Raw genomic sequence first — 15,224 nt, 5'->3', positions numbered from 1 at the left:
TAAATATTCAGGACAGAAGGGGACTTGTTTTCCTCTTACATTGAAACAAAGACTGTTGGACAGAATCATTAGAGATTTTTTTGCCCGTTTGATAATCAAAGTATAGTGGAAAGCAAACAAAAGAAAAGTTCAGCCAGCCAAGTCTTCTACTTTATTTTTACTCTTCTATTCTAACATAATTAACATATTTCTCAAGGTTTATTTAGTTTCCCAGAGTCTTACTTTATGTAAGTGTATCCATTGGGGAGCTTGATTACAAAGTCTTGATTCATGAACATAAAGTGAGATTTTATTATCCTGGGAGAGAAGTCAAGGATGAGGTGAACATGGGAGAAAACAGCTGGGACCAAACTAAGAAATCAGGAAAAATAATATACCAGCTCTTCAACATGCATTTGTGTTCTTTGCATCCTGGTAACTAACATCTTATTTCTAAGTCACAGAAGTGAGAGGAAAGGATAACACTTCATTTTCATCTTTGAATTTCTGAGCTGTTCTTGTTAAAACAACTTCTTTCAATGTTTTTATATATGCTTAATGAGCATCTATAATGAATATTTGGGAAAGTTCAAAATTACACTTCCTGTTTGTCCTGGGTATGGACTGTTTGTAGACTTCTGAAAGTTTCTGTCCAGTTTGAGATTGGTCTGTATTTACATCATCTTACTGGTCTGCCAACAAAACTTTTTACTTTTTTTTTTTTTTTTTTTTTTTTTTTTAAAACTGGCATGTACAAAACCTGTATAGAGTAGGGCTAGAATTGAGCTCAGTACTGCTTACATCCTAAATGAAATTGTATGTATAAAATACTATGTGTACAGGAAGCATAGCTGTGATTTGGCTTAGGGTCTTGCCTATCAGCCTGTATTACTTCGCTGTTTCACCTCAATCTGTTTTTCACGTCTCCAGATTGCAAGGGAGGGGTGGTGTGCGCAAAAGCTCTTTTCCCCCCTCCAACTATGTCAATAATAAAAGAGGCTACAGACCTGTAGAGCATACCCTCCTCTTCTCTTGCAGTGACCTAGTCCACAAGCTTTGGGGGACCAGTGCTTCTTCCACCCACCCACGCTAGGAACCCCGCACTGGGGAGGCTCTTGAGTGCGTTGAGAGATAATAAACGAGGCCATTCTGCCTTGTGTGCCGTCTGGAGCAAGTCACAACTTCTCTTTCGTTGTACACGCAAGATTTGTGTGGGTTAATAATAATAAAGCGCTTCAAAGACAGATGTTGCCGATTTTCATTAGTGTTTTAAGACTTTGTAAGTTCTGCTTCTGAAATTGAAAACTTAGCACAACAGCCCTGTTTGAACTCTCCAAGTTAAGAACAAACACTGCAAAGCAGAAGTTGACAGGTGAGCTACAAAAATGTAGAGAAAATAATTTCTTGTTTACCTTTAAACAGCAGTGTCCGCAGTACTACCCACATGTAGAAAACAGTGCTGCTGGGATCTGAGGCTGTTCTTTTCCAGTCCAAATAGATTTAAAGCTCAAGCAGAGCTGAATCCAAAACAGTGATCTCACTGAATCAGGTCTCCAGTTTGTCTGGGATTGATACTGTGATCAGAAGAGTGTAGCAGTAAAGGACAGCTCCCCGAGCCCATGAAATATTTTATCACTGCTATTAGACTCACTGCCATTTTGCAAAGTGTTCTTAATTGGGTAATCCAGTTCTGGATGTGTTTGACAAATAACAATTCTCTTGTTAAAAACAAATCATGGTTTTAATTTAATAGGGTTAGTCATATAAAGAGTGATTTTTGTGTCAGCAAAACCTTTCTTTCTGACAAACAGTGTAATTTATGACAATCTAGTTAGCAATAAATAAATGACATTAATCTGACCACTATGCCATTCTGTTCCTGGGGAATAATGTTCCCGCTTAATCAATAGCTGGGTAAATGCTCCTTTGCATTCCTTATCAAATGACAGCCAGATGGTACTAGTAAATTCATTCCAGCAGGATTTTAGAATTAGCTGGGTTTGTACTATTGTTAATCCTCTGCTGTTTGCGCCACTAGGACCTACCCACCTGTTTTCCAGTAACCCTCGAGTTTGCAACCTTAGGAAATAGTCTAGCCAGATGGTTACTCAGATACAGTGCAGCCAAGAAGCATCCCAAGCAGTGAGGCCTTTTTTTCTGCATCAGTAAGAAGAAAAAAGAGAAAAAAAACAGTATCTTGCAGAAATAGCCAGCTAGGATTGTCTGCCTCTGTATTTGTTCCTCAACACCCTGGTCTGTTTTGATGAAGTTTCAAAGTTTAAGATTGCATGAGCTGTGTTCCTTAGTGCATAGTAAATTTGGAGCTGTGACAGCTGCTATACCATCATTTACTGACTTTCTGCGCCCGTCAAAGTGTCTGCGAGACCTTTTCCTTCATAATCACTTCGTTGCATAGCAACAATAATTTTGCCTCCAACCTATTGATCTGAAATAACATGTAATCCCCTCACACCGATAAAAAGGAAAACATATGGCAGCTCTAGGCTGGGAACACTGGCTTTTGAAGTGAGGGGACAGTTAATCCCCACTAAATCAAGGGGGGAATGGAGCAAGCCGTAAACTCTGTTGGGCTGAGGCTCTGAGGGTGCATTAGATGCCTGAGCCAGTTAACCTGTGCTCTGGGAGAAGAGTCCAGTTTACACTCATCCTCCCCATTCCCTGTCTTTTATCTTGTGCAACTGAAGCACATTTCAGGTGAGCTTTGCTAAAACCTTAATTGCTGAAATAAGCATCACTGTGCAATACTGTACAAATAACTGGGCACCCTGTCCCTCTGGCAGGAAAGAATGCACATGCAGCACTTCGCTTGCAGGGGACTGCAGTGGGTGAGGATAAAGTTCAGCCACTGCAAATACCAGTTTCAAAATTACATGGCTGGAGTTCTTAAGGCCTCTTGCCTGTGGGGTAGTTGTTTGGTAGGTCAGTCGTCTGGCCTGATAACCTTGATTTTTTTTTTTTTTTTTTTAATATACTTCTAAACACAGGGCTAAAGACAGACTTTGGTATCTGAAACAGGATCTGCTTTGGGGACGCAAGTACAAAGTTAAGGTCAAAACCACTCAGGCAGGGAATGCAGAGCTTTGGTCCTAAGTGGGTGAAGCATCTCCCTGCTGCCATGCCCCAGGCACCGAACCTGAGAGGTCTCTGCTGCCAGGCCTGCCCAGCCTTCCCGTTTCCCACTGCAGGATAGAGCATGGGCTGACGGTTGGGGTTTGTATCGTCTTTCTGAGGTACCCTACTGTTGCCCACATTGTGCAGGAGGCCCAAGTTCCTACGACTGGACTTTTAGATTCTTCCCTGGATAAAAAGCTTGGTATCCACGAGGCAGCTAAATCCTCCTTGGCCTGCATATAGCACTGGTGAAATATAGGTCCAAAATCTGAGGTCAGTAAGCATCTGGTCACTAATTTGAGCAGGAGTTGGGAGGTAAGTCCTATGTTACTTCCTCAACAACAACCAAAAGAGTGAAATCAAGCTAATTCCAGCACGCCAAATGCAAACTCACCAAATAGGCTTCAAAAATAAAAATCAAACTTAAAATAATATTGTTACATTGGAAATCTCATTGGAAATCCTGCAGTGGATCAGAAGGCCAAGCTGTTATCTGAGCGTGCTGCCAGAGCAGAGCGAAGGCTTCTGAGTTCCTGTCTCCCAAACCTTTTGTATAGTTTGCTATCATATATGGCACAGGCTGGAAAACAGCACAGCGTTGACTTAAAAGGTATTTCTGCAGCTAGAGGAGTGGCTACTAATAATCCTTTCTTTTCTGTCATTTGAACAGTATTCAGGTTTTCAGCAAACAGCGGACAAGTGCTTTGTTTGTGGACACCTCATAATGGAAATGGTAAGAGATCTAAATTCCTAACTGCGGGGTAGCTTGCTTTTCATGTACTTTGGGTAGTGCACTGTGAGACGTTGTGCTTTTTCCCTAGTAAGACTACCATTGTGTCTTCACTGCTGTCAAGGTAATTTTTTTAACTGAGGCAGTAAATAAAAGTATCTTTATGCTCTATTACTATTAAGTACAGTAAATTTGGCTTCTTTTCTACCTGAGATCGTGGGAGGCTGTTGTTCTGCCAAATGCCAGTTTAAAAAAATAAATAAATAAATAGAATTTTAATACTAAAGGGTGACAATACAGCATAGCTTTGTAGGAGACTATGGTAAAAGAAAACAGAGGCTGTGCTCTGTAAGACAGTAGAATAGCAAGAGCTCTGTCAAGTGGATGGAATCTGGAGAGGGACGTTATCAGTAGTCCTGAGGTTTGTTACCTGCTCTGTGACTTGTTTTATTTACCTTCTGCCACTTGCTCCATGTCAGGTAAAATGCATTATTGCCACTGGGATTTGTAGGGAGCCAGTAGTCAGAGTTACTTTTATAATTAAAAAAAAAAAAATCAAAGGGCTATGGGCTGGACCAGATACTGCTGGCATCATTTCAGTGGGTGAAAGTAGGAAGAATTTAGTCTGTTCTTCCTAAGCAGAAATTCCCAAACAAACAAAATTAAGTGGCTTGCACATTGAAGATGTGCAGATCGTGTAGTATATCTATTTTCCTCTTGCTTGAAAATGTATATGAACCTCAGTATGCCTAATAGAAGTAGCTATTGCATTGCAAACACAGAGGTTCAGTAGGAGCTGGAACGGAGACTTCGCTAATGAGGATTCTGGCTCATATCCTGGCACCACTGGTTGGACAAGGATATTGTTCGTTTTAGCCCAAGAGCAAATTTCTAGAGTTGTGTCACGCTGGGAGGGGGAGGGGTATCCTGACTTGCATGCTTTGAGCTGGCCATTAATTGCAGAATCCAGGCAAGAGTCCATAATATCTCGTTGGTGGAGCTCAGTAGCTGGAAGCTTGGCAGGTGCTTGTCTGCCTCTCTCCCATCAGCAAGTGTGCTCTGACAAAAGGAAACAGCTCTGGGATCTCGAGGAATTAAGCAGTCTTATTTGGCTAATTCCTTCGTGTTCCTCCCTGGGAGCGCACGTAACAACAAACATGCCTGCACAGTAGCGGTGCCTGTGTACAGCTAAGGAGCAGAGAGCTGCAGCCCCACAGGCCTGGGCACAACAGAAGCTGTTCAGAGCTGAAAGTGCAGTTGAATTACGAGCTGCTCCTGCAAAGGGGTGGCTGCACAGCCATGCCAGGCTAACAGTGTGTCTTGTGTAGCTGCCTAGATAGCAACGCACACACAGAGACAAGTTGTTTCTGGCTAGGAACAGGCTTGCAAACCAAATGGAGTCTGATGCCACTCATTGAATGGAGACCTATAGGGCTTCATTAGAGGGGGGAAAAAGGTTAAATTGACTCTGCATTTTTCCTGTGCGCCACTTCTTATTTCCTGTTAATTTGATCTTTATTCATAGAATCATCTACAGGGCCATGAGAGCTTGGCCTGTGGAGATTTTTCATCTCCAGCTTATTAGCACCTCTAAGCTGAGCACTGCTGCTAGCAGATAACTTTTTGAAATTATCTTCCAAAGGTATTTCTTACACTGGAAATGTATGCAATTGGTGCTATAACCTGTTCAGAGCTGCCTGAAGATGGTACCATGTTTCACTCTACCCAGAGGCTTGTTCATGGACTTGGCGCATCCTCCTTGATACATGCCCCAGTGCCGTGCTGAGCGTTACACAGGAGGACACTAGGAGGGAGGGGATCTGTTCTGTAGTAGTAGTGTAGCTGAGACTGCATCAGGCCTTTTGTTGAAACCTTTAAAATGCAACAGGGAAGGTCAGCATGGGAAAAGCCTGGGCAGATGGATGGATCTGTATCCAAACACATGGATACAGATAGAATTTTAACAGAAACCGACAGGCCCCTGTTACTGAGCGATAACCAGTCAGTAACTGTGGTGGATTAGGATCCTTAATTAATAAAGGGACACCTATTTATTTGCTTGTTTTGTTATTTTAAGTTTGAGTAATGACTGCTTTGGATTCTGTCTGTCACAGCCTGTTAAGTTTTGTGAATTAACTCTGTATCCCAGTAACTTGTATTTGGCTGCAACAGATTTGCCAAGAAGTGGCCTCTGAAGCCGTTTTTAATTTCTGTTGGCAGTATTGGCCCTGCAGAGCTAAGACTGATGGGCGTTTGCCTGATTTTCACAGTTCTCTCTCTTTATTGGGAGCCTACTGAAACCCACTGAAATAAGCAAGTTGATTGTTTTAAAAAGCCCCTTGCTGACAGATCTGCAGAGTGGTAATTTCATCCTGAAGTGCTTTTCTCACTGTCATTATTGAGTCAGACACAGCAGTATATGGGGGGCATCTCATGCAATCATGCATCCACTTATTTTGCTGTTTGCCTCTTAAGATCTTACAGGCCCTTGGAAAGTCATACCATCCCGGCTGCTTCCGCTGCGTGGTGTGTAACGAATGTTTGGATGGAGTCCCCTTTACTGTTGATGTGGAGAACAATATTTACTGTGTCAAAGACTACCATACGTAAGTCCACAAATCCATTGCGTGCTTGGAAAGATTACAGTAGTTAAATTATTGGTTAAGTTATAAGCCTTGTAGTAGATAAAAAGGGTAATTCCTATTTGCTCAGATGCTCCTAGAGTGCTGCTCTCACATGTTGCATTTGTAAAGTATTTTAAAGTTACATTAAAGGTCACTTCATGAGCCCAGTGTGGCATGCGGTGGCCAGGTGAGGTTGAAAATCAAGTTGTGTCGGAGGATGTACTTCCCTGGTGGCTCTTTCTCTCCTTCTTTCAGAACTTCAAATGCTAATTAGATCAGGCTAATTCTGCAAGTGGTGGTAGGTTCTGCTGGCTGTTTCTAAGAGTTGAGGTTCTGGTAGTGTGTGACACCGGTAAGCATAAGTTAGGTTAACCTAGACTGGGCAGTAGACATGTAATTAGCAGCTAGTGTTAGAATGATTTTAGTGTCACATGACACAAAGTTTTGTGGTTTAAGTGATTGCTTTGGGACTCCTTTCTTCTCCCCCTCAAAGGCAATGTGAATTAGCTCCAGTCAACCAATAACTCAGCTTATGCAGCAAGAGTAAATCGCTCTGAACTCAACCGTATTGGTACCAAGCTGACTGTGTTACAAGGATAGAGTGAATGTTGGCCCAGTGATTGTCATAAAATGCAGCTGTGGATAATAAGATGGGTTGATGTATTTGGTTTAAGTAGATCCTAGCCATGATCAGCCCCTCTCCTATTTAGCATGGTTATGTCTTCCTGATGTCAGATGGTGACAGTCCCCAAATTAGAAGTTGCTTTGCAGTCAAAACAGCGAGTCTCTGAAAGAATTTGAATGGCTTTATGAGTAAAGGAAGGTAAGAGAAAGGGCATATGTGGGAAGAGGGCTGGATTCATGATGCCTAGAGGTCAGGAAGACCTAAGCAATAAAGCTGGGGTAGATCAGCCTCTTCCAAATCTCCTTTTCCCTGGATATCATCAAACATTTAGATGCATTTGAAATCCTGTGCATCTACATTTTGCTAAAAACAAGGCGTGGTTAGAATAGCTCTCTTGGTTCTACTTTTTGAAGAAACTTTAAATGTGATTTTGAACACTTTCTTCTTGCACCCTAGGGTTTTTGCACCAAAATGTGCTTCCTGTAACCAGCCGATCCTACCAGCACAGGTACATGTTAACATGCACTGACTCTTTAGAAAAAACAACTATTGGTGTATGAACGCTTTCTAAAAACATATTAGATGCTTTTCTTCCCTCTTCCAGAGTCTATACTATGTCAGATACTAAATTAAATACAGTTCAGCAGTAATGTCACTCCCAAACATTCTCAGAAGTTGTAATAGTCACACTCTACTTATGCAGCGTAGTACTTTGTATCTTTAGGGTACTTTCCAGGTCTTAGTTATGCTGTTATAAATCTCATTTAATTGAAAGCCCTGACAGGGCTCCATGAATGACCAAAGAATTAAAGCCCTGTTTATTTTTAGAATCTCCCATTAGCTCAAATAGCAAATTTCCTTGTCTGCTACATTTGCATTTCTAATGTGGACCTGTTAAGATGCCCAAACTTGAAAAGACATCTGAGAGTTACTCTGACCCTGTGAGAAGGCCAGACAATCTGTCATCCTGGGATGGCAATGTAATGAAAGTGCTTAAAGGGGTGGAAAAGGCAGCAGAAAAGGTGGCTAAAAGGGAACCCAGGTGAATTGCCTGCTTGCAACCTCAGCCTATCCTGACAGTATGGTTAGCACGATAAGACTTGTGCATTAGGACAATCCCATTTCTGCCTGCCCACAGTAGTGCTCCCTTATACTCTGGTGGGTGCAGCACCATCTGAGTTCCCGTTGCTGAGGTCATCGACCAGTTCATTTGTAAGCAATGGCCTCAGCACCTCCCTCCTTTTCCTCTTCTCATGTTTATAGAGCCAGAGCTTGCATACTATAAGCCCCAATTAAGCCTGTGGCTAGAGCCTCTCAGCATGCCCACCTCCATCGCTGCATGTTATTCTCTGTCATTATTATTTCTGTTAATTGTGTGAGACCTGGGCATTTAAAACCCTTGCAAAGATGAGCCAGAACTTCTTGTCCTAGTGATGGCATGTGAGGAGAAAACCCCTATGTAAATTTCACTGGATTTGTGTCTTACAAAATGACTTTTTTTAAAAAAAAAAAAAGAAAAAAAAAGCAGTCCTACTGCTGACTCATCTGATGATGGCTAGCAAGATAGACTCCATGTTCTTTCCCATGGAGGTTTCTTAGGTTAGTTCAAGTCTAGCAGTGCAGGTACTAACTTGCCCACAGCTTCTCTCAGACATAGTCTACGTCATATCTGATGCTCTAACCAGACCTGGAACTGGAAACAATGCAAGGCAACAAATTTAATGAGCTCTGTCTTCAGAGGCTTCAGAGCGGATCAGGGAAAGAGTCTGTGAGGTTACAAGAAGGGTATGGGCTGCTCTGCAGGGCCTGGGGCTCAGCCAGGAATTACACAACTCCACTGCATCCACCCTCATGCTGAGGTTTTGGCCTGTGCACATCATTACCTGCTGGACTGGTATGTAAATCCCTATGGGGTACATACAGTGACATATGCATGTGCAAAATAGCTGTGCAGCAGATGGTTTGAGGGGAATACAAGCCCTGGAAAACTCAGCCCAGGATGTCTACAAGGAAAAGTTACCCAATCAGCAGGTCATAGTTTTTGCCTGGTAATTCGTTCAGATCCTGGGTGCCCTTGAAAAAAAATATTTGATTTCAAGACTAATTTGTCTCTTAAGGATGAAGTTTTGGCTACACTTCCCAAATGACCTCTACAGGTTAGATATGTCAGGCACCCACGCTGCTGCTGAACAGCAAAACTAGCGGTGCAGTGCTGTGCACCAGGGGACAAGACCCTCAGTGGTCACAGACCTCTGCTCTGCGGAGGAAGAGGGGGATCCCCTGGGGAGACAGCTCTCCAAAGCAATAGGTTGGGCACTGAAAGAAGATTGAGAAAACACTGCTTTACAAGCCCACTCTTGCCTTCTCTCTGCTTCCCCAACAGGGCTCCGAGGAGACCATTCGGGTTGTGTCAATGGACAAAGACTACCATGTGGAGTGCTATCACTGCGAGGTAAGCATCAGGCACCTCTGCTGGCCTGCCCCACAGCAAGGCTTTGCTAATAACTAGCAGCCTCTTGGTAGGTGCCTGACTCGCACCTCAGGGTGCACTTGCTGGCTCTTGCATGCCTGGGCAGGTAGGGCTCTGCCCCACAGCTCCTGAAGGGAGGCAAAGGAATGAGTGCTAGCTGGGCTGCAAGTGGTCCTGCCATTTCCAGTACCAAATTAGTTTCTTTTTTTTTTTCCCCCCAGTATATTAACTTGAAAAGCTGGGTTTGGTTCTTTGGGTTGAATTTTTTTCAATACTTCAAGGTGGGGAGAGGTCAAAGAGTAGGTGCCAGTTCTCTTTTTTCTGATCTCTGGATACAGCTTGTATGGCTCTGATCTGAGGAGACTTGAATTCACATTGCCTGTGCAGGGAAGGACATAAACTGGAAGGCTTTTGTAGGTGATCTGTGTTTTTTCCATGCTGAATGAATATTGATTCTTTATTAGAAAAGAGACAGGGATACCACTGACTTTCTGTCACTTTTTTCATAGTAGTTTCTTTTGTGCAGCACATTTAAAAGTTTATTGGGGCAGATCAAGGTTGTGGGATTAGTGCTCTTGTTTCAGAGAGGAGAACTGAGTTCAGTCCTAGCTCTACATCCGGCAGCATGAGGAGGGAAACAAACTCTTTAATTTGAGATCAACCCAAACTTCCCTTTTGCTGTAGGTTTGGCACTCTGATATAACATGCAAATATCCACACAGATCCTAACTGTGCTACCTAACTGTCTTAGCACCAGAGGCAAAAATGCAGCAATGCTATCTTCCATGCACTTTTGTACAAAAAGGTTTTACAAAGAGACTTCCAATAAAGGGAGAAAATAACAAAATGCAGGGCATCTTGAAATGTACGTGAACCTAAACGTAAGGAAGACCCCATCCACTCAGTTATCTCCTTCCCCTAGAGATATCTGGATACTCCGTCCTTTTCTATTAATTTTTCAAGAGAAATTGGCACAGGAAATTGCAGCATTTTGGAGAGCTGTACTTCCCTCCTCCTTCTTCCCCCATCTATTGCTTTGTGCAGGCTTCACCTAAGATGACAGCTCCCTCCCCTTCTCTCTCAGGCTATTGACTTTATATTAGAATGTCCCAATGGGGGTTTATTTTCAGTTCTGTTTCATTATTCATTTCCCCATTCTCCTTCCAGTTTGAGGCAAATGAAGCTGCCTCCACATCTGCCCAGAATGGCAGAGTGTGTTTACATGCAGAAGTCAGGGGGTTAGCCATGTGTAAACAGGGGTACGTTACTGCCTAAGGTTCTCCAGTCAGGCTCTCAAACTGTACACACTGGGTCACTGCTGTCTCCAAATACTGCTAGAAAAGTTAGTGCCAGTATTTCGAGGTATTCACATGGAGACTTTTGCAAAGGCTATGACGACTTAGGCAGCCACTTCTGAAATGCCATTAATGTCATCATCACCTGGTGGGCATGCAAAGCCAGTAGTCAGTTTGGAAACTTCGCTGCTTTTCTATATCATCTCTTTCTTGCAACCACATAACTTCTGCTGAGAAGTTCAAGCTGTTTTACAGATCAGCAGACCCCCATTCTAAAACTGAAATCCACTGAGAAGGCAGGCTTTCTCACCGCAGAAAAGGAATACAATTTTGGAGAGGGAAAAAGGTGTGAACACTTGGCACAACTGTAGGTTATCCAAAATTGTTAAATTCTAATGAGGAATTGAATTTTAAATCTTACATAAAGGACTATAAAGTTATTGTATAACGTACAGTAACACACAGAAGACTACCTTGGCAGAAACTTTGATTAAACCCTCCCTAAACTAACACGCCAGTTTTAAAGCTTACTTTAAAGCCCATTTTTCATTTTTATTTCAGCATTGTAAAATTTGAGGATTTTAATTTGAGCTATGAAAGCTGAAAAATTGTACTTCGTGTCCAATTAAAAAATTTGCATCAGTTTTCAGTACTAAAATGACCTATATGCCCAACTTGTTCAATTTTTTTTTTTTTGCTTTTCTATTAAGTGTGCACATACATACTCGGAATCTCTGGTTTGTCAGGACTGGTCACAGTAACAATTTTTAAGTATTTAACATACTTGGGACATCAAATCCAAGCACAAAACTGCCATGACTTTCAAATGTCCTCAAAATTATAATGATAACTGAAAACGAGGATTGTCTCTATTGCAGTGTACGTAATAGCCAGCAGGCAGGATCATTGTTTGTTGTTGTTCTTTTCATCTCTGTTCCTCCACTGTTGTTCACCCATGTCATCCCTGTAGTTACATGCCAGTCCTAGAGGTACTACCATATTTCCACTAAAGATAGGCCATTGGCCTTGAAGTCTTTTTTTTTTTTTTTTAATTCCAAATTAGAGAAAGATTAGCCCTGCTTCAGAAGTAAAACCTGTCTCGTCTCCCCCTCTTCCCCACTCCTCTCATTCTCTACTTATGCTCCCCCATTTCTTGCTCGCTGCCTTGCTGCAGAATTAGCTCCTTCTCTGTTCTAACCTCTTCCAGGTTTTATGTGTCAGAGTCAGTCCTTGGCCTGTCTTTAGTTAGTCTTTGGCCTGTCTGATTTGCATCAACATTTACTAGATGATGAAGAGACCAGAATGGGAAACAATGGGGAAGAAAATGCTGGGTACTACTATAGACTGTCCTGTTTGATTTCAGTGATGTCATTTTGCTTAATATGAGATAATCAGGGTCCACCTACCAAAAACTCTTGAGGTTGCTGGCTTTGGAGGCGTGGGAGGGAGCTCTCAGGGCTATGCAGGATAGATCAGCATTGTTGTGAGATGACCTACCTGAACCATTCACTAATCTGGGATGTATATGTTTCTTCTAGGATTGTGGCTTGCAGCTCAATGATGAGGAAGGCCATCGTTGTTACCCATTAGAGGGCCACTTGCTCTGCCATGGCTGTCATATCAGGCGCCTTAATATTAAACTGCCATCACATCCACCTCCAAGCTATCCAATGCATGTCACAGAACTCTGAAAGACATTTCTAATACCAATAAGCCGTTTGAAAGAGAAGACAAAAATCTAAAAATGACTTTCCTGTTCCTTTAAAGATAACCATCTAAACCAGCTATTTATTTTTTAAATCAGAGGTGAGGGGTCCTTTTCTGATCTTGTACATCTGCGTTCTTTTATCTAGACATTTTCACTGAGACACTGTCTACTTGAACAAATAATTCACCACTAAACTGTAACTGTAAATGGCAGCATTTCTAAAAACAATGGTACAAAGGGCTGTTCTGCACTCCCTACTCACTTTCCTTCAGTGGAGGTTTTGTCCAAGTAAGGAGTGTAGAATTACTTCCCAAAAGTTAGCACCTTATCATATTGCAGCAAGCATGATAAGATAAATGCTAGCATTTTAGCTAGTTTTGTTGAATTCTGGTCTTAGAGAATACAGTCTCACATTTTTTTAAAACTTAGATTCCCAGAGGTAGTGAATAGGAAGCAAACAAGTGTTTTTGGCAATGGCAGTTTTCAGCATGGGTTAAATAATGGCATTCTGTGAAGAAGCATCGGGCCGGCTTTCCATCCTACAAGGTTCCACAGTCATCCAAAGACTATTTAGCTTGTTAAAGAAATCTGGTAAGCATCTCGCGTAACAACCGCATTACAGAGAAATATATTGAAAAGATTGGCACATGCAGAGTCATAACTTGAAGAAAGTTACAGACCTCTGTAATCACTTGCTGTGTACAAATGTAGCCACGGTTTCAAAATGCATTCATATCAACTTGATGATTTGGCACTTACTAAAGAATTCATCTTTTAAACCTGTTTTTTGTTTAATAGGGTTAGCAGCCCCTTTCTATGCAAAGGTACACTTGTCTTTATACTACTTGTTTTATACAAGACTTCATTTGTTACCAACTGCTTTATGATTGTATGTTGATACATTATTAAAAAAAAGAGGGGGACAGTGGTTTTTGTATTATCTTTTCAGCTTCGTGTTCTTTTCTAGATGTACTTTTGAACTGATTACAGTGATTGTCCTCATTGGAAAACAAAGTACAGTTTAGCAGAAATAATAATTTAGAGATTCAGCAGACCATTTTAACATTGGTATTTTATAACAAGTATTAGATGTACATAGAATGTACACACTTTCATATTTTGCATAAGCTTTTACAGTAACCTCAGAGCTCTGGGGAAATATATGTCTTCCATATAGGAAGTTAGATGAATCTTTTATATGGTTTGTTTTCTACCATGTGTTGATGATTTACATGCAAATCACACATCTGTATGTTTAAAAAATTCCTTGCATTCTCCTGAGAATTGATCCAGCCTTCCTGAATTTGTATTTTAAATAAATCCATCATTGCTGTCTTTAACTGTATCCAAATTCACAACAAAATAAAACTCTTTTGCTCCAGAGGAAGTGCAAATACCAGACCAGATTCTCCGCATGTGTAAACTGGGACATTTCCATGCCAGTTCTCAACACATCTAGAATCTGACCCATCCATTCAGAAATGATCCCATGTTAAATTCAGCACACAGACTGACAAAATGACTTATTTATTTGGCAACACCATTGCAGTTTAGTTTCTTATGCTCCATTGATTTTTTGAAAGCCGTTTGTGGTGCACTTGAAAAGTACAAAGAGCATCCAATGGACACTAATTCCTAAGTGGAATAATTAACTCCCTTAACAGAACTTTTTGATAGTCTGGAATTTCCTTATGGGGGGAAGAGGGGGGCCAGGAAAAATTCTTGTGAACTGTTTTTTTTTCTGTTAATAAGGAACAAAAGGTATGTTTCCTGAACTTTTGCCAAACTTCCATTGGCCTAGATTAACCTGTCCTACTGAATGCTCCTTGGCAAGTCAGATGCTGCTTTAAAAAGTCGTTTTCTAATTAATATGTATCAGTTTGTAATTAACATATTTAATGTGATAGCCATGTTTTGAAGGAATTGGAGTGCAACCAACTAGTGCCCTGTTTCTACAGCGTGACCTAAGAGGCCTGGCCTGCAAAAGAGAGGACATTGGGTGCATGCACAGTTTTTCTGCATTTGCAAACATCACCTCTGTGTCCATAGTCACCAGCCCAGCCTCAGAAGGAAGTGGAAGTACATGTGCCTCTCGCCCAAACAGCAAATGCTGGAAAAGGGAAAAAGAATTGTCTTAAATTGGATTGTATGACTAGGCCAATTCCTTAAGGTTCTTACAAACATGGAAGATAGATAGCAGAGCTTCAGGATAAACTTTTAGCATCAGCTGCAATGTAATACTTTTTCCATTTAAGGAAGCTGCTTTAGATCACATTTAGCTTTGAGGCATTATTACTTGCTTGTCTTTATATATTAAGGAACCCAAATCAAGAAAACAATCATTAAAATACACAGAGAAGGTTTGGGTCTGTTCCTGTGAGCAGGTCATCCCATAACAGTACTCACTGTACTGGAAAATGCTTTGCTCTACCACTATAGAAGCAAAACCTTCAAAATCACAGTGGCCAGAGATGGAGATGACTTACTCTGACATTCGGCCCAGTCTTCTGCCAGTACCTTCCTTAGCACTTTGCCTCCTTCAGTGGCAAGTTGTAAGTTTCCACTCCCAACATACTTTTCAAGGGACAGCATACTAACATGTACATACCATATCTTTTCTTCCTTTTTCCAAAACCGATCATACTGTAGGAAAAAAAAATA

General features: G+C 41.5%; 1 protein-coding gene across 1 annotated transcript in view; it reads left to right on the top strand.

Moving 5' to 3' along the window:
• The window catches only part of WTIP (Wilms tumor 1 interacting protein), an 83,339-nt gene extending 70,793 nt beyond the window's left edge, over positions 1–12,546 (top strand). Inside the window, exons 5-9 of the mRNA XM_010585240.1 lie at positions 3,782–3,844; positions 6,317–6,447; positions 7,547–7,598; positions 9,474–9,542; positions 12,394–12,546. Of these exons, the coding sequence (XP_010583542.1) occupies positions 3,782–3,844; positions 6,317–6,447; positions 7,547–7,598; positions 9,474–9,542; positions 12,394–12,546 (468 nt within the window). The remainder of the gene's footprint in view (positions 1–3,781; positions 3,845–6,316; positions 6,448–7,546; positions 7,599–9,473; positions 9,543–12,393) is intronic.
• Positions 12,547–15,224: the final 2,678 nt, after the last annotated feature.

The sequence above is a fragment of the Haliaeetus leucocephalus genome, unplaced genomic scaffold, assembly GCF_000737465.1.
Source record: "Haliaeetus leucocephalus isolate CR32 unplaced genomic scaffold, Haliaeetus_leucocephalus-4.0 Scaffold92, whole genome shotgun sequence".
Taxonomy (NCBI): domain Eukaryota; kingdom Metazoa; phylum Chordata; class Aves; order Accipitriformes; family Accipitridae; genus Haliaeetus; species Haliaeetus leucocephalus.
This window is presented reverse-complemented; position numbering and strand designations above follow the sequence as displayed.